General features: G+C 29.2%; 2 protein-coding genes across 4 annotated transcripts in view; both read left to right on the top strand.

Annotated features, from left to right (window-relative positions):
* Nucleotides 1-2,686: 2,686 nt before the first annotated feature.
* Nucleotides 2,687-6,079, top strand: LOC130670059 (sulfhydryl oxidase 2). Its single transcript, XM_057473234.1, has 3 exons — nt 2,687-3,332; nt 4,277-4,529; nt 4,612-6,079. Exons 1-3 carry the CDS (start codon nt 3,017-3,019, stop codon nt 5,972-5,974), a joined length of 1,932 nt encoding a protein of 643 aa, XP_057329217.1. The 5' UTR covers nt 2,687-3,016; the 3' UTR covers nt 5,975-6,079.
* A 321-nt stretch (nt 6,080-6,400) lies between these two features.
* The window catches only part of LOC130670056 (tubulin glycylase 3A-like), a 29,369-nt gene continuing 14,872 nt past the window's right edge, over nt 6,401-20,897 (top strand). The window contains exons 1-9 of one of the 3 annotated variants that reach the window (XM_057473228.1): nt 6,401-6,669; nt 6,882-7,238; nt 7,299-7,813; nt 7,873-8,000; nt 12,907-13,180; nt 13,272-13,485; nt 13,559-13,649; nt 15,308-15,478; nt 15,556-15,809. In XM_057473228.1, the coding sequence (XP_057329211.1) occupies nt 7,121-7,238; nt 7,299-7,813; nt 7,873-8,000; nt 12,907-13,180; nt 13,272-13,485; nt 13,559-13,649; nt 15,308-15,478; nt 15,556-15,809 (1,765 nt within the window). In that variant the 5' untranslated portion in view covers nt 6,401-6,669; nt 6,882-7,120. Of the gene's footprint in view, nt 7,239-7,298; nt 7,814-7,872; nt 8,001-12,906; nt 13,181-13,271; nt 13,486-13,558; nt 13,650-15,307; nt 15,479-15,555; nt 15,810-20,897 lie in introns of all 3 variants that reach the window. The other 2 variants (XM_057473230.1, XM_057473229.1) reach the window with 2 other exon arrangements.

The following is a 20,897-nucleotide window of genomic DNA, read 5'->3' as shown; positions in this document are numbered from 1 at the left end:
GCCTTTTCAAAATTGATAGTTGCTCCACAATTCGCCGAATTTAAGTTTGACAACGGTGATGGTGCACAAGAGAGTGCGTTTCTTATTGTGATATCATTTGATTCTTTATCAGGGCCTTCTAAATGGTTACTGATTGATAATCCTTCCGTAACACGTTGTACTTGAATATTTTCATCGCTATAGTGGTGTAATTCAGTATACTGATTGCGATGACTATTTTCAATGATCTTTTAATTTTATTGGGCATTGCACCAATTTTTAAAGATTTTTTTAAATGCTTATGTATATGATTCGAACCATCCGGGAGTATAGTTATTTCTTCACTGTTTATGAATGTTATGTCAAAATGTAATTCACACAGAACATCGTTATCTTTGAATTCATAATTTAAAATTTTACTCCACTGTTCGCGAATAAATGAATCCTGTAAAATAAAATTTATTGGATCATGAGTCTCAAACGAATATAAATATATAGGGGAAGGGGGGGGGGGCAAAATGGGCCCCCCAAAGTTGTTAACATAAAAAGTGTTTGGAGCGGGGAAGGGGCAAAATGGGACATTGAGGCAAAATGGGCCACTGAGGCAAAATGGTCCCCTCAAAATTTTTAACATGAAAAGTGTTGGGAGGAGGGGGTAAAATGAACTGTCTAGACTTTGAAAACCTACGAATATTTTTTAGCCAAACGGGTTCCTAAAATTTTTTTAACAGTGATGATTAAAGAATTATGATAAGGGGCAAACTAGGTCACGAGTTCAACAGCATTACTAACTATAATTTTTTTCAAAAACAATTTATTCTATATAATCGAAAATAATTAAAATATAAGCAATCAAGTAATGAAATTAAGTTATTTTTAGGTCAAAATTTTCACCATCAACTCTTTTTTATACTAAACACACAGCAAAAAGTTTCAAAACACAAAAGAAGCGACAAACATACATTGAGTTTTGTTGGGGGCCCGTTTTCCTAACTTTTCAGGATTTTTTAATTTTCATAGACACAGCAAATTAACACCAAAAACTCAGCATAAGGAAAAAAAAGTGAAATAAGCTGAAAAACTCGCATTATAAAAATTTTTTGAGGGGGGCCCATTTTGCCCCACATTTTTAAATTTTTTATTTTTAATGGACAGAACAAATTAACGTCAAATACTTGGCGAGGGAGTAAAAAAAAGTAATACAAGTAAAAAAAACTGAGGATTTGAAAATTTTTTTCTTAAGGGGCCCATTTTGCCCCTCCCTCTTCCCCTACATATATATATATATATATATATATATATATTAGGGCGCTTCATTTCGGAGCCAGATTTTTTTTTTAAGTGCATGTGGAAAAAACCATAGCTCAACACAAAAAAAAATTTATCACAAAATTTTGTATAAACCATCCCCCCCGCACCCCCCTCTCTGCAAATTCCACCTCTGTATATGAATTGTTCAAGGCCGCTTAAGGGTTCTAAGCTAGTGTATATAAATGTATATAACATTTCTAACGGTTTTGGATACCAAATATATAAAAATAACTTTACATTAAAAATAATAAGATTGAAATGCTACAGTCCATATGTATGCGCATATATTTTTTATAAAAAAGATTCCATTATTACAAATTGTTTATGAATATTACATGCATATCAGCAATATAATATTAGTTTCCTGATTAAACTATTATTATTATTATTATTATTATTAGTCTGATTATTGTTATTTTTATCATGTCTTCCATTTTGCATTACGGTTAAAAATATTTGTACAATTTTTTTTTTTTTTTTTTTAACGTGAATTTTGGTTCCCAGAACAATCTGCTAAAAATCTTTTCAAATGTACAATTCAAATTTAATATCGACAAATTATCGATATGTTCAGTAAGATTACTGTTAGTCAACTAAATTTTCAGGAAATACAAGAAAATCGTATAGGTCGATTACTCGCTTAACATCTTCGATGCTACTTATTTCTCCACTCTTAAGCCAAGTAATTGGTTTAGTTTTATAGTAATATTTCACTTCCATTGAATCAGTGATAATAATTTTTTTCCGTTCACTATATATATTAGGTAATATTTCCATGAACAGTAAGAGTTTTTCGAATTTGAAGATAAACCAAGTTTTCGATGGTTTCGGAATATTATCTACATCCTCAATTAATTGTTGAAAAGTGTATAAATTCTGTAAAAAAAAGGGGGAGAAGGACATTAACATTACGACTTATCGGTTACTTTGAAATCCAAGCATGAATTTTTAAAAATTTATATTATATAAAATTATATATTTACCTCATTGATATTGCAATGTAATAAATTTTCAGTAATTGATATAAGCGGTTCGATTGAGCCGTACATAATCGGGATTATCTTAGCTTAATGTATAATAATAAAAATGAAAAAAACACAGCCCACCCGTCCAAGAGGCAGTTTCGCCTAAACTAACCGACACTCTGTGCAACGAAAGTGTTCAAAATTATTTTTCTCCCTCTCCACGATCATTATAGCCCACGCTACGAGGGTGACATCTATAATAGAACTCCTCGCCGGCGCCTCGTCTTCCATGCTATTCATAAAGCATAAGTTCGGGCTCCTTGTCTCTATTCTCCATGGTATATATGCACACGAAAGTACCAACAACAAACACTAGTCGTTGTTTTTCCCCACCGTCTTTACCTACCAATTACCACCTCTATACTTCCAGTTTATCCATATCCATACAGACGATACAGACCGTACCACATTACTACCACCTCATTCTCATATCTCATTTTCGTCACTCGTATTTGCGGGTGTAAGCGAGTGTTTTGTCGTTTTATATTTTTTTTTATATACATGCACAACGATCTACTAATAGTATGATTAATAACAATCGGCAGGCTGTAAAAACAGCCAATATAATTTTAAGAGTTTTACAACTGTGATTGTAAAAAATAACGTGATGAATTTTTAAGGGACATCTTGTTGAACGTAAAAATTTTTAATTATATTTAGCTATCTATTATAATCATTATATATGTACAAAAGTCATATGTATGTATATTATAAATATTTGTTTTAAAATGTACAATTATTATATAAAAGTTGTTTTAAAAATTTTATTAGTTAATACTATTATTGTGAAATACGTAAACACTACAGCAATTAAACAAAATGATCCGTACGATAGTTATATAATAGACGAGGGGTTATATGACGCTAATGATAGTGTTATCGTTTTAAATGTAACTACCTTAAAAAGTTCGATATATGAGAGCAAAAAAGCTTGGACTGTAGAATTTTATAACAGTTGGTGTGGTCATTGTCGAAGATTTGCTCCAGTGTGGAAATCTTTGGCTAATGGGATTGTTGGTATGTTTTTTTTTATTTGTTAATGTTTTCATTGTTTTTGATAATTTGCGCTCATAATATATTATTAATTGACTTTCGGTTGGGAAAAATTGATAATTAAATGAAAAAAAGCTGTGTATCAAATATTAAAGGGGGCTACTAGTGTGAAATTTTGAAAAAATCAATTTTTTTTGCATATTTCGATAATCTATACCTTCAAAAATAACATACTAAAATTGAAAGTGCATATCTCGAATAATTTTGTTGAGTTACAGCCATCTGAAGAGCATCCGCTTGCTGGTTCTCGAAAATACATTTTTCAAAATCGCTGCAGTTATAACTCGAAAACAAATCATCTGATCAATTTGATTCGAATTGCAGCTTCTTTTATATATGTTTCTACGTACCATGAACCTCCAGTTTTCCGATCGAATCAAAAATATAATTTCGGCAGGTCAAAAATCATCAAATTTTCGCGCATAATTTGAAATTTTTTTTTTAAACTCCGCCATTTTGTTAAATTTTAATTTTTTGCTTAACCCGAGGGTCATGGTATGGGAATGATCTTCTAGTTTAATATACTTTTTGGTTTTTTCGATTTCATGCACTGTGAAGGTTGCTATCACTGCAGCAGTGGGGGGACTTTTTTTTTTTGAGCGTTGAGAGATTGTGAATAACTCGCTGAATTTTGACTTTTTGGTTCAAAAGTTTTATCTTGTATTTATTATATATCCACAAATATATCTTTGAAACATTAAAATATTCCATGCAGTAGTTTTCTAAAAAAAAATTCCCAAATATCATCTTTTTTTCAGGTAATCACACTAGTGATCCCCTTAAAATATTTTATTACAAATTTTTTTGACTCAGAGTATGTTTCAACGTAAATACTAATATAATATTAATCAGTGATGAAAGAAAACAAAGTTTTAAATTCATAATCATTAATTATTATTATTTTTCAGGATGGAAAGATATAATTGAAGTGGCAGCTATAAATTGTGCTAATGACGATAATAATCCAGTATGTCGAGAATATAAAGTCATGTACTATCCAACAATACGATATTTTTCTCCAAATACCAAGCCAGATTCGCTTGGTAATGATGTAGACCAAGGTGACACCGAAGAAACAATGCGTCATAATATTATTAAAAATTTGCAAAAAGATCAAATCAGTGGAATAGGTCTTTCATGGCCGAATCTTGCACCGTATAGGTTAAAGTTTATTTAATAATAAATATTAAAAATAAAAACTATGTTTAGTGTAAAACTAATTTATTTATTTAACTTATTTTAGGAGTTCCGAGTTACAAGACATATGGACAGGAGTTCCTGAAGCGATTCAGTTCAAATTTTACTTTTTTGAAGATAATTCCTTTATAGGAACAGAAATTATATTAGATTTACATAATATAACAACTATTCAAATACGTCGTGTAACTGCTGACAATCAATGGCTTTGTATGATGTTTAAAGTAACAAATTTTCCAGCATTATTTGGTTTCGATCGACATTCCACACAGACTTCTTTAAAGATATCAGTTCCTACTAGAATTGGTGTATTAGACGAAATTAAAAAATTTTTAAAATCCAAGGGATTAGTAATAGATAGTAAACCAATAAATAGTTCACCAATACAAGTTAAAGGTGAAATTTCAAAAAAAAATAAAACATACAATTCATTTAAATTAAATGGAGATTATCTTTATCAATCCGATTTAGAATCTGCATTGCGTTATTCCTTAGAACGAGAAATTCCATTAATCAAAACCATTGATGATGTAAAAATCGAATCATTAAAAGAATATTTAAGAGTTCTAGCTTTATATTTTCCCTTAAAACATAGAAATTCTGCATATTTACCACGAATAAGAGATATTATTGAAAATAAAACAACAATTGATGGCAAAGACTTTAGAGAATTGGTAAAATCAACCGAACAAAAATTATCGCCAGTTTATACGTCAAAAAAACAGTGGGTTGGTTGCAGAAGTAGTAGTACTTCTACATTACGTGGGTATCCTTGTGGTGTTTGGATGATGTGGCATACACTTACGGTTAATTATGCTATAGAAAATGGAAAAAGTATGTCTGTTGATAAATCTAAATGGATTTTGACGACAATGCATGGTTATATAAAAAACTTTTTTGGTTGTTCCGATTGCGCTGAACATTTTATAAGTATGGCAGAAGAATTAAAATTATTCGATATCGATAATGCAGATGATGCTGTATTATGGCTTTGGAAAGCACATAATCAAGTAAATTCAAGACTTGCTGGTGACTTTACTGAAGATCCAGAATTCCCAAAAATACAGTATCCTTCAAAAGAAAATTGTCAAAAATGTAGAAATGATGATGATTCATGGAACCAGGTCCAAGTATTGGATTATTTGAAAAAAAAATATTCGTATTCTAGTATTCAGCATAATAATTCAAATATATTACAATTACGTTTTGATAATAATGAATTCATTCGTGAAAAAAACATGACTGATCAACAAAGAATTGGATGGGACTTTACAATTTTTGATATCAGTATATGCGTGATTATTTATGTTATATCAGCAACAATGCTTGTGCTTGTTTGTATTAAGTTTGTTGTCAAGCGTTCTTCCAAGAAAAAATTACAGATACAAAATCTACTCGGAAGAGTATGAGTGTGATAAGCAAATTAAAAAATTTTTTTTTACCATTCTTATCCCACTTTATATAAACGAAAAGATTTTTTAATTTAATGGTTGATTAATATTCATGACTTTATTTTTAAAATATATGGTTTTATTTATAAGATATTATGAATCGATAAAGAAGGTTTCGATAATTTATACACATTTATTTGTTTTATTCTGTCATTTACAATGCTTTGGTTATTATAACTTTTTTTTTTTTTAATTTATTAAATATTTTTGCGAATATCTAACTGAACCATTCAACCTTTTTAACCTTTATAAAGTATCATTATAAAGTAAAATAAATCTTTAAATATTTTAACAACAAAAAATGCTAAATAATTAAAATTCGTTTCCTTGGAACTCCGTGGACGTTTTCCTTGATTCCTCTTTAAAAATTATGTAATTAATTATAAAATACGATCTTCCACGACCGATAATATCGACTAACTTACGAGGGCAATGAGGCGCATTAAGTCTAAAAATAAGACGGATTAAATTGTTAGAAAACTATGATTCAAGTGAATGATTAAAAGAGGTCAGGAGTAAACAATTAATTCTCAATCTCTTGATTGCTTGAGAAAGTGATAGGATAATTTTAAAGCTAGTCTAATAACGTAAGCTCTCTTTACCTAGATTCATCACATTGGTAGAACGGCGAGGTGCTGCCTGGTACGCTGCTCGTAAGCATCCCCTCTTATTTGTCGACACTCATACCTTGTAACATTTTACTTACACTTCCCTTGCTGATCTTATCCTCATTTTTTGTGTGTGCCGCGCTTGCGGGATTCCATAACTGGAGACATACATTCACATCCACATATCCAGATGCCAAATTTTATCATTTTCACTCTTTTACTTTATCCAGTCGATTTACTTAACAATTTCATTTTAGTTTGAACTGGTGTCTCACTCGTATTACCACAGAGCCTTAAATTTTGATAACAACAAGTTTATTTAAGTTCTTTATTTCAATCAATTATGCCAACTATTTTTGTCTCAAGATTAAAAAAAAAAAGTTTATAATAGAATAAAAAAAAAAAAAAAAAGATAATAATAATGTAAGCAACAGACAGGATCATGATATTTATGTAAAGTTCAGTGAAATATATATAAATTATGAAGTCCTAAAGAATGAGACTTCCTAAGGATGAAGCCTCAGATAATAAAGAAGAAGAGGAAGTGGTGGAAAATAATCAGGTTGTAATAGACCCTATAAATGATGAAAATGCTGATGTTCCATTGGATGTTGGTTTGTAGACTCATACAATTCATGTATTATCTTAAATTTATTGACAACTTTTTTTTTAAGATTTGGTACCATTAGCTCTTCCATTGACTCTTTATGAACGTTTCTTACGTACAAAGCACATTGTAAAAAATGCAATAGCAGCACATCATACTTTTATGATTTACGGCCGTGCCAAAGTTATTCGAGAGTGTTTGCTCAAGCGAGGCTGGATTGAAAAATTTTATCGAAGGAACAGTAATGGTGAACGATCGAGACACCAAAATCTGATCACCCGAGCGAATCGTCGTTCACGAATGCAGAACGTTTTTTCTGATCAACAATATGAGCAGCAACAGGAGAGAATTCAATCACATCCTCAACAACACTTTGGAGTAGATTCAAGTCCTGTAATTCTACTTTCTGGAATTGGTGATCTTAAGGATGAGAGAAGTCAGCAATTGCTGATTTCAAAAATGCTTGCTAATTATACTGTTAATTTTTTGTGGAATTCTGGATCAGATTGGTCCGGATGGCCATCACAAGACAACAAAACAACTATTTTCAATCGATATTCCAGAGCAGGGTTTACTTCTAAGGTAATGAAATTTTATTAATCAATTTTAAGTATTAAATCTTTAATATAAACACTTATCAGGTTGGATTGTGTTCAAATGTTCGACAAATGCATTGGTACTATGAACCGGGTGTTGCTAATACTCTTTTTCCACGATGCTATAATATTTGTCAAGCAGATCATTTACATGCTTTTATTGAGGACTTTAGGTAAAAACATGTTTCTTCACATTTAAAAATAAACTGTTGTTTAAGTTTTTAATATAGATTCCTATTCTGAAAATTTTCAGAGCATAGTAAAGCTATTGCGATCAGTAATTATGTTAAAAAAGCATTTGGTTATAAAAAATCTACACATTTCATAACTAAAATTTAGTGAATAGCATTACTTGTAATTAGTAGCAGTATTAAAAATAACACTACTCACTAAATTACACTGAGAAAAAAAATAACTTTTTCTAGGAATAGACATTCTTGCGCTGAGAAATTGTTTTATTGCAAATTTTCAATAAATTCATCACTTGATGCAAGAAGTATTTTTTTGGTTGGAGAAAAATTATCTTAGCAAATAGAACATTAGCTTGACTGAAGTAATTTTAGTTAGAATGAAGAAATTTTTTGAAAATTTTAATTAAGCACTTTCTTTATATTAAAATTAATTTCTTTGAATTACAAAACGAATAATTTATAGATCGTACCATACACTATACATTAAAACATAATTTTACATCTTAGAAAAGTACAGTACTGCTTTAAGTGAACCTCTTCCACCCTCTAAAAATTACATATTTACACTCAATTCACTCTAATAAATTTTATTTAGACGTTATTTTTAACTTAATATTATTATATTGCACACCAAGAAAGAAAATTCGAAATCGGGCCAATAGCGAGGATGGCAAACATGCGGATTGGGTTGTATTCACTCAGCACTCGGCGCATTTTTTAAATTAATTAAATATAATCCTGTTAAGCAGGAAAGAATGTGCTCATACACACATACATATGGAATTATATACGTAAAACGTTCCACACTTTTGTATTATGAAGCGGGAGAATTAGGATAGGAGGGGATTGGGCAGGATGAGGAAGGAACTTTCTTTCAATGAAAAGTTTGCAGATAAATTGAGAAAAATATGAAGTCCGAACTGGGAGTCGAACCCAGACTATATCAATTATGCGCTGAGTGCTCTGTCAGTTGAGCTATCCGAGCCTATGCCATATTCCGTTCAATTTATCCATATGCGGTAGTATTTTTTAATTAATTAAATAATGCTGTTAAGCAGGAAAATATGTGTTCATGCACACACACACACGCGGGACTACCGTCAGGTGCATAATTTCAAATAATTTTATTTGATAATGCGCAGTTTGTTTACCCTGTGGAAAAGGTCTTATAAAATCTCATAAAAAAAATTGGCTATGAGAAAACGATCAGTATTTGTCCACGAAAAATCTCAAAAATTCTTATACAATTATTTTCTCATACATGGTGCATCAAAAAAAAATTTTTTTTAAAATTCTCATATAAATCATCAGAATCTATAAGAAACAGAAGCTGTAATATTGTGATTATAAGTATTTATAAGTTTTCGAAAAATGTAAAGTTTACAATTGAGTAGATTTTGGAAATGAATAAGATTGTATGAGACGATTTCTGAAGTAATCATACAAGATTTGATACTGATTAATCAATGTGATTACAGTAATTATCCATATAGTAACGAAAAAATTTATGAGATTGATTAAGGTTTATATGCTTACTTATTGAATTTTTTAGCATGAATTCAAAAAGTATTTATTATGTATACTCAAGAATATTTTTATGAGTATTTATGCCGAAAATCCTTAGCAATCTATTCACGAAAAATCTATGAAATTGAGTCAGTTTATTTATTCATCAAAAATTACTCAAGTAATATTAAATATTAAAGTCATGATGTATTATAGGATATACTATAAGGTACTTGTTGGTCTGTCAAATGACAGAGGATTACTCGAATAAAATCGTATTGAAATTTGGAATATAACACTTCTGAAATAAATGTCTTACCAGGGACACTACATGTCGTAGGCGCGATCTCGTGGCGAGCACCGAACTACTCCCGCTGCTGCTGCTTAGCACCGGTGACTTTCCCCTTCTCCATATCGATCTTTTCTCCCAAAAAATTTTTTCTCTTAGCTTAAGCAACTTTTGTTATTTTGGTCGGAGAATACAAAAATACTTGCGTAAAAAGTATAGTACTTGTTCCGAGAAATTTTATTCTGTTTAACCAAAAAAATGCAATATTGCTACAAAAAAATAATGTATCTTGCACCAAAAAAAAAAATGGGGCAAGATACATTACTGGGTTTGTAAAAAATCACATAAAAACTTATATTTTCACTCATCTCCGAACAGTTAAAATATTCAAAGTACAAGAAAAAGTGATAATATTAGTATTTCTGATGTAAATTCTTGTAAAAAAAAATGAAGTTAAGCAATTATTTTTAAATGAATCTGATAAAATTAATATTTGATGTGAATGGAAATTATTTATAAAATCTCATAAGTACTCCATAATATTTTATAAGTAATAGCCTTCTAAATAAAACTTACAAAAACTCATAAATCACATAGCTTTTAAATTGAAATTAAATCTTTCAAGTTTTTACAAGTTAATTCGATTATAGATTTTCTTACTAATTCTCATAAAATTTTTATGAGAAAAAGGTCTGCATTTGTCCATGTGATTCCTGATTCAGTCTCATAAAATTTCGAAGAAATACATGTTAAATATTTTCTCATAAAATATGACAAATATTTTATGATATTCAATAAGATATTATCTCCTAGGATAACTCTTACTAAAACTTATAGATTCTGAAAATTTCGTATGAAAAAATAATCTTATTGAGATTTTGTAAGTATTATAACATCGGAATTCGCCTGATCAATTCTTATTGAAAATACATTAGAATAAACTGTAAGAATCTTATATAAGTGAAAGTACTTATTCAATCTCATAATCGTTGGCGGAATTCGAGTCATAAAATCTCATAAATTAAAAAATCTTACTCATTCTTTTAAAAATCTAGTACGGAAATCATGATAGAAAAACATCAAAAGCTTTGACTCATAGATTCTCATAAAAATTCATATGAGAATTTTTTTAAATCTCATAGATATTTTCGAAGCTCATAGATTCTCATAAAAAATATTCAATATCTTATCAGAATTTATGAGAGCTTTTCCACAGGGTATAAAAACTGAAACAGTACAACTCATTTCCCACGTGGCCTCTCCGGAGATAACTGCATTCAGTCGGTCGGTATTGTCAAATAATTATTTTCAACATATGTACACTCGTTGTCATTAATGCCTGGCCCCCTGCATGGCTAAGATTCTATAGCCTGGGGGACCAGGCATTAATGACAACGAGTGTACGTCACTGTTAACAAACCTCACATTAACGGCAGATTGCCATGTCTACTCAGAACCTAACTACCTCGTACCAACTTTATTCAAAAATCGTTAGCTCTAATAGCTCAGCTCAAAAATTTCTTGATTCTAAGATTTCTTTACTCCATTAAAACATTATTCCAAGACAACTCTACCCAAATTTCTAAGAAGAAGAAAGCATTTTTCTGCTTACTGAATTGTTTACTTTTTTTCAAAAGTTTGGGTAGAGATGTCTTAGAATAATGATGTAATGGAATAAAGAAATCTTGGAATCAAGAAATTTTTGAGCTGAGCTATTAGGGCTAACGATTTTTGAATAAAGTTGATACAAGGTAGTTAGGTTCTGAGCAGACATGGCAATCTGCCACATTAACCGTTCCACACGCTGTCCACATGCCACGTTCTTCATTCCTCTGTTTCTAAAAACGTCTCGTTCTCCGTTACCCGCGTTTATTCAAACGTCTCATTCTCGGTTCCTCCGTTTCTACAAACCTTACTTTAATCAAACGTTCGGTTTATCGAAGGGAACTTTATTCAGAGATTACGTTCATCAGAACGGACATTATACATCCATCATGTTCTTCATTCCTAAGTTTCTCCGAACGTAATTTTTATCTGTCGTTCATTTATTCATACGTGTCGCTACACACTTTTACTTGGCAGGTATACGACCTAGCCATAAGCGACTCTACCAAAAATAAAACCCTACCCAATTGAAGTCAGCCGCATCATACCTACCCTATCCAAAAATTCCCATAGAATCCACTCAACTGCGACAAAAACCGCATAGAAACCAATACGGTCAATATGATTCTATGCGGTTTTTGTCGCAGTTGAGTGGATTCTATGGGAATTTTTGGATAGGGTACCTAGAAAATTCCCGCTCTAATAAAATATTCTACCATCTCAAAATCTCTACAAGTTGCATTTATGAATAAACTCTACCGTTTGAAAATCCCTACCATCAACTTTAAAACGTATATTTACAGACAATAAATATATTTTTAATTAATTGGGAATCATTTAGGAAGATTTAGGGATATAATTTTATAATTCAGCACTAATTAATTAAAGGGTAATTATTTAATATTGTTTGAGCGTTTAGTGCACATGTTAGAAAATATAATTAACACGACTTTTTCGTTAGTTAATAGGAAACTATTTGGGAAGAAAGTTATGAATTGTTTTGGTTTTAAAATCCCAAATGCTAACTATTCATTAATTAATTAGTCCTAAATAATAAAGTCATATTCCTAAATTTTCCTAAATGATTCCCAATTAATTAAAAATAAATTTATTATCTGTAAATATATGTTTTAAAGTTGATGGTAGGAATTTTCAAACGGTAAAGTTTATTCATAAATGCAACTTGGTAGAGTTTTTCTCTGGTAGTGATTATATTATGGTAGATTTTTTCATTGGTAGAGATTTTGAGATGGTAGAATATTTTATTGGACCGGGAATTTTCTAGGTAGGCATGATGCGGCTGACTTCAATTGGGTAGGGTTTTATTTTTGGTAGGGTCGTTTATGGCTAGGTCGTATACCTGCCCTTCTACTTTTGATGCAAGTATGCGTTTCGTGTAACCTCCGTTAGGCACAGGTTGTGGCACCCTTTTTGAGCTCCAAAAGTTCGAATACAAGAATTAACTGATGGTTGGTTTGTTATTTTTAGGCTCACTGCTTGTCTCAGTTTATTAAAATGGTTTGTAGAGAAAATGGATAATGAGGGTGAAAGTATAATGGTATCATCAACTGGCTCAGTACCTTTGAAGGTATTAGATTTTGCAATACGACGTTGTAGTGATTTTATTTCAGTTCAATCACATGAAGATATTGATAAAGAAAGTGAACAAGTTTGGTCACATCAATGGGATCAATTTATTTCTTGGTATTATAAAATTGTACATAATGAAGCTATTTTTCTTGGTACAGATGCAACTTTTCAAGTTAGTTTCATTAATATTACCTTTGTTAAATATATACTATATATGTTAATTTAATTTGAAAATTAATTTTTTTCTTTTATATATTTTTTAGAAGTATATCACTGCTGCAAAACATATCTTAAAAAGAATAAGAAAATACTGGCAACAATTAGATATGGATGGAATATTGAGTATATGGATATTAAAGCCAGGAAATCGTAGTCGTGGTCGTGGTATTGTACTGATGAATAAAATTGAAGATATTATAGCTAAAATTAGTCCGGCAAATAAATCAGATACACGCTACGTCGTACAAAAGTACATTGGTAATATAAATTTAAAGTTATTATAAGTAAGATAATTGTCTTTAACTATTTCAATAATACATTAAAATTATAGAAAGGCCGTTACTAATATACAGTACGAAATTTGACATCCGACAATGGTTTATCGTGACTTGTGCTCAGCCTTTAACATTATGGATGTACAGGTGCGTTTAGAGAATGTCGCGTGTTTAAACAATTCTAAAAATAGTATAATAATAGATGTACGTATATTATTAAATACTTGCACAAATATCAAAATTAAACATTTCATAGTCATTAATACAATGCGAATTAAGTTTAGCAAATTCCAAGTAATTTCAAGTTTTACATAAATATATATTTTATTATTTTAAAGCGAAAACTCAAAATTTTTTTATTATCATCTGAACTAGACTTTTACATGGTTTGTGTAAATTTGTATAAGAAATCCGTCCACTTGTTTTGAAATAATGGTTAATAAAAAATTTCGAAATCTATAAAAAATTAATTTTCTTTTATTTTTCCTCGAATAATTTTTAAATGCGATACAATAATTTTATTCCAAACAAATTTATGATAAAGCTTATAGCATTAATTTCAACTTTCTTTTTTAAAATTTTTTTCTATAATGATTATGAAATTAATTAAATTTTATGAAATTCTCTAAATACTCGAATGAATTTTTCGTAAAATATCAAATATATAAATCACGATAGCATATTTAATTTATAATTAATTTATTAATTCGATAAACTTAATTTATTTTAAGATAAAAGTTCCAAGTATTAACACTATAAAACTTATGCTAGATATTATAATTTATCAGATTGTACTTAAATTTAATAAAATGCACAGTTTATAATAAATATGAAGAATTACATATAACTCAAATGTAACGATTATTGACGTGCCTTATAATCTCTTTAAAGATGTTGAAAGAAGTGAAATAAAAAATAATTGAATAACAAAGTTACGATAATTGGTACTTTGTAAATGTTTGGATAAAAAAGCTGTTATAAATAAAAAAATCGTTATTATATGTGTAGGAAAAATTTTTAAATAATAAAATCATTGTCAATAATATAATGATCTTAAATTAATTAAAATTGATGTAGTGATAAATCAATCAGATTCTTGAAAAAATGAATGAATAAATAAAAAATATCCATTAAGGGGATTTTGAAATTTTTTCTCTTTCGCATTCGAGTGGGCGAACGGAGCTGTCCTTGTTGCACTCGTATACTAAATAGAGACTTTGTCCAAATTTTTCTCGCAACCAGATGAAAACTCTCAATACCCTGATTAAGAAAAATGATTTGAAATGATTCAAAACAATTTGAAATAATTTAAAACAATTTGAATCGACTAATATATAGATATACACTTAGCATGGAGTAAATCATTTTTCTTAATCAAGGTAAACTAGACCAAAGATCGCTGGAATATAAAGTAGTGCATCAAGCCTTGGTGTATGTATCCTGTGATAAAAGCTTTAATTTGGGAGAAAAACGAATAAAATTACCTGCAAGCCCCTCTTAATTACAAAATTTATAAAAGCAATCAACATGACTATTGAAGATTATCACTCTGATAATATTTTGAGAAATTTGCCAACCGTTATGGCGGTCAGATTTTTTTAAATTATGCTATAAAAAAATATTTTTATAAGTTAATATACTCTCTTAAAATGAACCAGTGAAATTCCACTGATTAAACCAGTGAACTTTTAGTCACTGGTTGAATCAGTGAAATTTCACTGGTTCATTTTAAGAGAGTACATTTCAAATATATTGCAATTGTATCATTATGCTTTCATTACTTTTTAAACGTCTATTTTTTTCAGAGAAAGTTATTTACGATTTTGTTCACAAGAGTTTCGTCTGAATAATCTTCATGAATCAATACACTTAAGTAATCATGCTGTTCAATGCAAATATAAAAATAGTCCAAATCGTGATAAAGCGCTTCCCATTGAAAACATGTGGGATGCAACAACATTTAAACAATTTCTCAAGTAAATTGAAATAATATTACTAATCTAGTTTTTTTTTTAAAGTAAAATATGTTTGGTATTAATAAAATTTATTTTAGATCTCAAGGGCACAGCAATGCTTGGGATGAATTAATTTATCCAGGAATGAAACAAAGCCTTGTTGGTTCTTTATTAGCTAGTCAAGAAGCAATGGATCGTCGAAAAAATAGTTTTGAATTATATGGTGCAGATTTTATGGTAATGGAAGATTTTTCAGTATGGCTAATTGAAATTAATAGCCATCCAGATATGAGTTACAGTACAAATGTAACAACTCGATTGTGTAAACAGGTCATGGAAGATACAATTAAAGGTAAATAATATTGTATATGAGCAAGATCACGTCAAGTGGACCCCTCATTTTCCACTTGATCATGAAAATTAAGTCTATGTATTTTTTTCGTATGTAGTCACTATGAAAAATTAATTCCTCAAACGATTTTTCAAAATTTTCATTTCAACAACAATTTTTTTTACAATAAAAATTTCGAGTACTTTTAATTAAAAAACAGATTCCAAAACAACCGTTAAAGACAAATTAATGAAATTTTCAGGATTTATTGTCGAATATCTATATTTTATAGAAATATTAATAGCATGAAATTATTTGTTTATTATTCAATTGTTAATTAACTTTCAAGTAAACAAATGAAAATTTCATTGTTTTCTCGGTCAAAAAATTAAGTTTTTTTTCATGGGTTACATGTATTATTTATTAAAGTTTAAGATCCCGAAAGAAAATTTCGCTGCTCGCGATTAGTTTAATCAATATGGATTTATTTATCACCGCTCGCCGGTCGCTGAGCGTTCTCAATACAAGGCGCGGCCGAGCGTCTCAGGCTCTATTGCAGCTTTGGTTAGTCATAATTGAAAGTAACATTAAAAAATATTATTACTAAACAAATTATTTTTTTTTAAACAATGTCATGAATAATACAATAAAATAATTTTTTATCGTTAAACTGAAACAGAGAAAACTAACTGAAAATTAATTTTAATTATTAGTTACTTTTCCCTGATTATTGGTTAATAAATAATCAATTTATTATTAATTAGTTAATAATAATTTCTAAGTTATTATTAATTAATAATTAAGTTCAGTTATTCGTCAGTTTTCCCTAATTATTGTTTAATAAATAATTAATTTATCAATAATTACTTAATAATAATTTATAAATTATTATTAATTAATAATTAAGTTTAAGTATTACTTATTTTTTCCTGATTATTATTTAATAAATAATTAATGTGTTAATAATTACTTAATAATAATTTATAAATTATTATTTATTAATAATTAAATTTAATTATTACCCGGGAAAAAATGATTTTGCCTAATTATATATAATTATATATGATTATATATGGTTATATATACCTATATATAAGTATATATAGCCTTATATATAATTAGATCTAATTATATCCCGGGACAAAATGATTTTGCCTAATTATATATGATTGTATATGGAATATATATACTAGTACATATAATAGTATATACCCATATATTGTTATACATGGGTCTATATATGATTAGATCTGATTAGACCTGCCCGTATAAAAAAGTTGCGGTATTCCGCAGGTGATCCGCTGAATATCATGCAGAAGTCATATTTTGACACAAATATGAATTTCGGATGAATTACTAATGAATACACAAAGATAGTATAGAAATATAGTTCAAGTAATAGATTGTATGAACTATTCTATTAAAAAAAATTTTTTTTTTCTTGCGGGGAAATTGGGAGTTTTTTTTTAGCGGAGTGATCTCGGAGTGAAGTGGATTTTATTTCACTCCCAATTCACTCCTGTCCGGAGTTTTAACATTTCAATGAATTTATATTAAACTGTTATACACTTCGCGAATTTTTTTTAGTGTATTGACCTAAAAAAGCTTTAATTAATAAATTTTTCGAATTCATTTTAGTTTAGAAAAAAATAATTGTTTCTGTAAAAAATTATTTCACAGGTGGTCCATTATGCCCCAGATATCGCAAATCAGCTTAAAATATCCGAGATAACATAATTTGACCGAAAATGAAAAAAAAAAAAAATTTACTCAATTTTTGAAAGGGGCCTTCATGCCCCAGGTTCCCCGATTACTTCGTTACTGCTAATTTAAAAAAAAAAATATCTCTCATTTTACGTGTCAACTTATAATATAATCATTACAATCTATTACTAACTTTCTTTCCATATTATCATTTGATACTCATCCGAAAATCATCTGAACTTCATATTTGTGTCAAAATATGACTTCCACATGATATTCAGCTGATCACCTGCAAATTACCGGTGGAATCCCGCAACTTTTTTACACGGGTGACCTATATAGACCCATATATAGTAATTTTTATTATATTTTAGATCTTTAGATCTATATATAATCAAATATAAATTAACTATTTATATATATATATATATATATATATATATATATATATATATATATATATATATATATATATATATATATATATATATATAAGTTAATATTTTATTTATAGAATATATTTAATATTTAGTTTTTCTTATTTAATATATTAGATGCTCTATGGTCTTTATTGATATTTAATAATCAATACTCGTTAAATGCATTATAGTTTTAGGTGTATATTATTGAGAAATGATAATTATTATATTATTATACTTATTATACTACTTATTATAATAAGTGAGATCTCATAAAATTAACGTTAAGAAGTTTCACCAAGTATACTTTTAAAAATAACGAATATATATTCTTTAATATATTAGTAAAAATGACTCTAGTAATTTTCATTTGTAAGTACTAATAGTCTAATGACATGATTATATTATCTATCTATAAATACATAATAAAATGTTATATAACAAAAATAAATAAATGTAGTAGCACAGTCGTTAATTATACTCTGTATTTATATTTTGAGGGAAATATAATTTGTTATGAATAATTGCAAACGTATAATTAAAAAAAAAAACTTCCCTCTGAATACTCCAATATTAATCGTACATGAACATACGTAATTGTATATAAATTACACATAATCATATATATGATTAAACCCGCCTAATTTTCGGATCTAATTATATATAAAATATGATATATATGTATTATACATAATCATATCTAATTATATATGAGTATATATAACTTATATATGATTATATAAATTAGACCTGGCCAATTTTCAGATCTAATTATATATAACGTATTATAGATAATCATATATAACCTATATATAATAGGGTGGTCCTTATTTCGGACATTTTCGAATTTTAATGCTCCCAGAGGCTTATGTGGTTCGAAATAAATGAAAAACAATATTCTCAAAGTTTCAGGTCTCTATCTCAATTTTAACCCGTGCCGCACAGCGATGGAAGTTTCCCATTTAAATAACACGGGGTTTTTGGCATTGAACAATTAATTTTTTATTCCGGCTAAAGTAATTGTTCGAAAAATTTGAAACTCTGTAGACTTTATCCTTATATCAGCAGCTGCTCTTCAGAATTTTTACAGATTTTCAGCTATTATAATTTTGGGGATACAGCATGATGAAAAAAAAGTAAAAAATAATTTTTTTCATTTTCATCTAAAATTTTTTTCAAATAACATATTAAATCATTCTGCATCCTTATCAGGAGTTCTTAGTTTTTTCCATTCTTGCACCCAAGTGGGTGAACGGCATATCTTTGTTGCACTAATACAGTAATCAGGAACTTTGCATTAGTGTGCAGTAAAGTGTTCCTTAAAAGGATTTTTTGAATTTATTACGATCACCTCACAAACGGTTTCAATTACGACAGAAAAAAATTCCCTCAAAGTTTGAGCTCTTAATTCCAACGGGACAACGTGCCGCAAATTTTGTTTTTGTGATTTTTTAAGTTTATTATATTTATTTATCAAAGAGATCTATTTTATTAAAAATTTATCATAGTTAGAAAATTGTAAATAAATAATTATTTCGATATTATAATACACAAAACATCTAACATTTTGTTTATTATTTATTGCTTAAAACAAATAATAAACTTAAAGGTGACCAACTTATTGAAGCAAATATTGGAAAAAATTTCATTTATTGATTATATTTACTAAATGTTAAACTAAGACATACGGATAGATATACCGATCTCTGATATCAATTGAATGCATTATGTATTTTTGAAAAAGACACAAAGTCAAATAACATAAATAAAAATATTTCTTGAAAAAATCACAAAAAAAATTTTGCGGAAACTCTTCCCGTTAGAATTAAGAGCTTAAATTTTAAGGGAATTTCTTCTGTTGTAATTTAAACTATTATGAGAGGTGATCGTAATAAATTCGAAAAATCCTTTTAAGATACACTCTACCCCTCGCAGATTTGAATCACGGTGGAAACACGGTGGGTTTGTTCCATTTTACCACTGTGATTACGCGGTGTATCCACCGTGATTCCACGGTGGCTTGACCACTGTGTATACACGGTGTTTCCACTGTGATTACGCGGTGGATACACCGCGGAACCACGGTGGTGAAATAGCACAAAGCCACCGTGGAATCACGGTGAATACACCGCGTTATCACAGTGGATACACTGTGTATACCCGGTGGTGAAATGGAACAAACCCACCGTGTAACCCCGGTGGATCCACGGTGTTCACACTTCTACGGTGTTTCCACCGTGATTCAAATTTGCGAGGGGTACTACATTAACGCACTATTGTCTTACTTAGCGATGTGCGCTTTAATTTTTTGAAAATATTCGTTTGTTCATAAGAAAAACTCGTCCAAAGCTCCTGATCACTGTATTAGTGCAACGAAGATATGCTGTTCACCCAATTGGGTGCGAGAATGAAAAAAAGTAAGAACTTCTGATAAGCATGCAGAGTGATTTGATATGTCATTTAAAAAAAATTTTAGATAGAAATAAAAAATATTTTTAACTTCCCGCTAAGAAATTCGACGATTTTCGAAAAATTGGGAAGTTATTGTTTTCACCCCGATTTTCGAAAGTCGAGTTTTCATCAGATGTCGACGTTTTAAGGTCCTAGGAAGCTATTCTGACTATTTCCGGAATAATGTCCGACTGTATGTATGTATGTATGTATGTATGTGTATGTGTGTGTGTGTGTGTGTGTGTGTGTGTGTGTGTGTGTGTGTGTGTGTGTGTGTGTGTGTGTGTGTGTGTAAACTCTTTGTAACTTTTTAACTAATGAATCGATTTGGATTGTTGAGGTGGCAATCGAAAGAGCTTGTTGGCCCTCAACTTTTCTGAAAATTTCAGATCATTCGATCAAGCAGACTCGAAAATATTGGCGAATTACGAAAAAAAAAAATTTTTTTTTTTAGTTTTTTAGTGATTTCTCAGAAACGACTTGAACGATCGACTTCAAAATCTAATCAGCTCTAGAACTTTATAAGCCGCGTCGA

The sequence above is a fragment of the Microplitis mediator genome, chromosome 6 (assembly GCF_029852145.1).
Source record: "Microplitis mediator isolate UGA2020A chromosome 6, iyMicMedi2.1, whole genome shotgun sequence".
In the NCBI taxonomy this organism is placed as follows: Eukaryota; Metazoa; Arthropoda; class Insecta; order Hymenoptera; family Braconidae; genus Microplitis; species Microplitis mediator.
The sequence above is the reverse complement of the archived record's forward strand: the minus strand, read 5'-3'. Positions and strand labels throughout refer to the sequence as shown.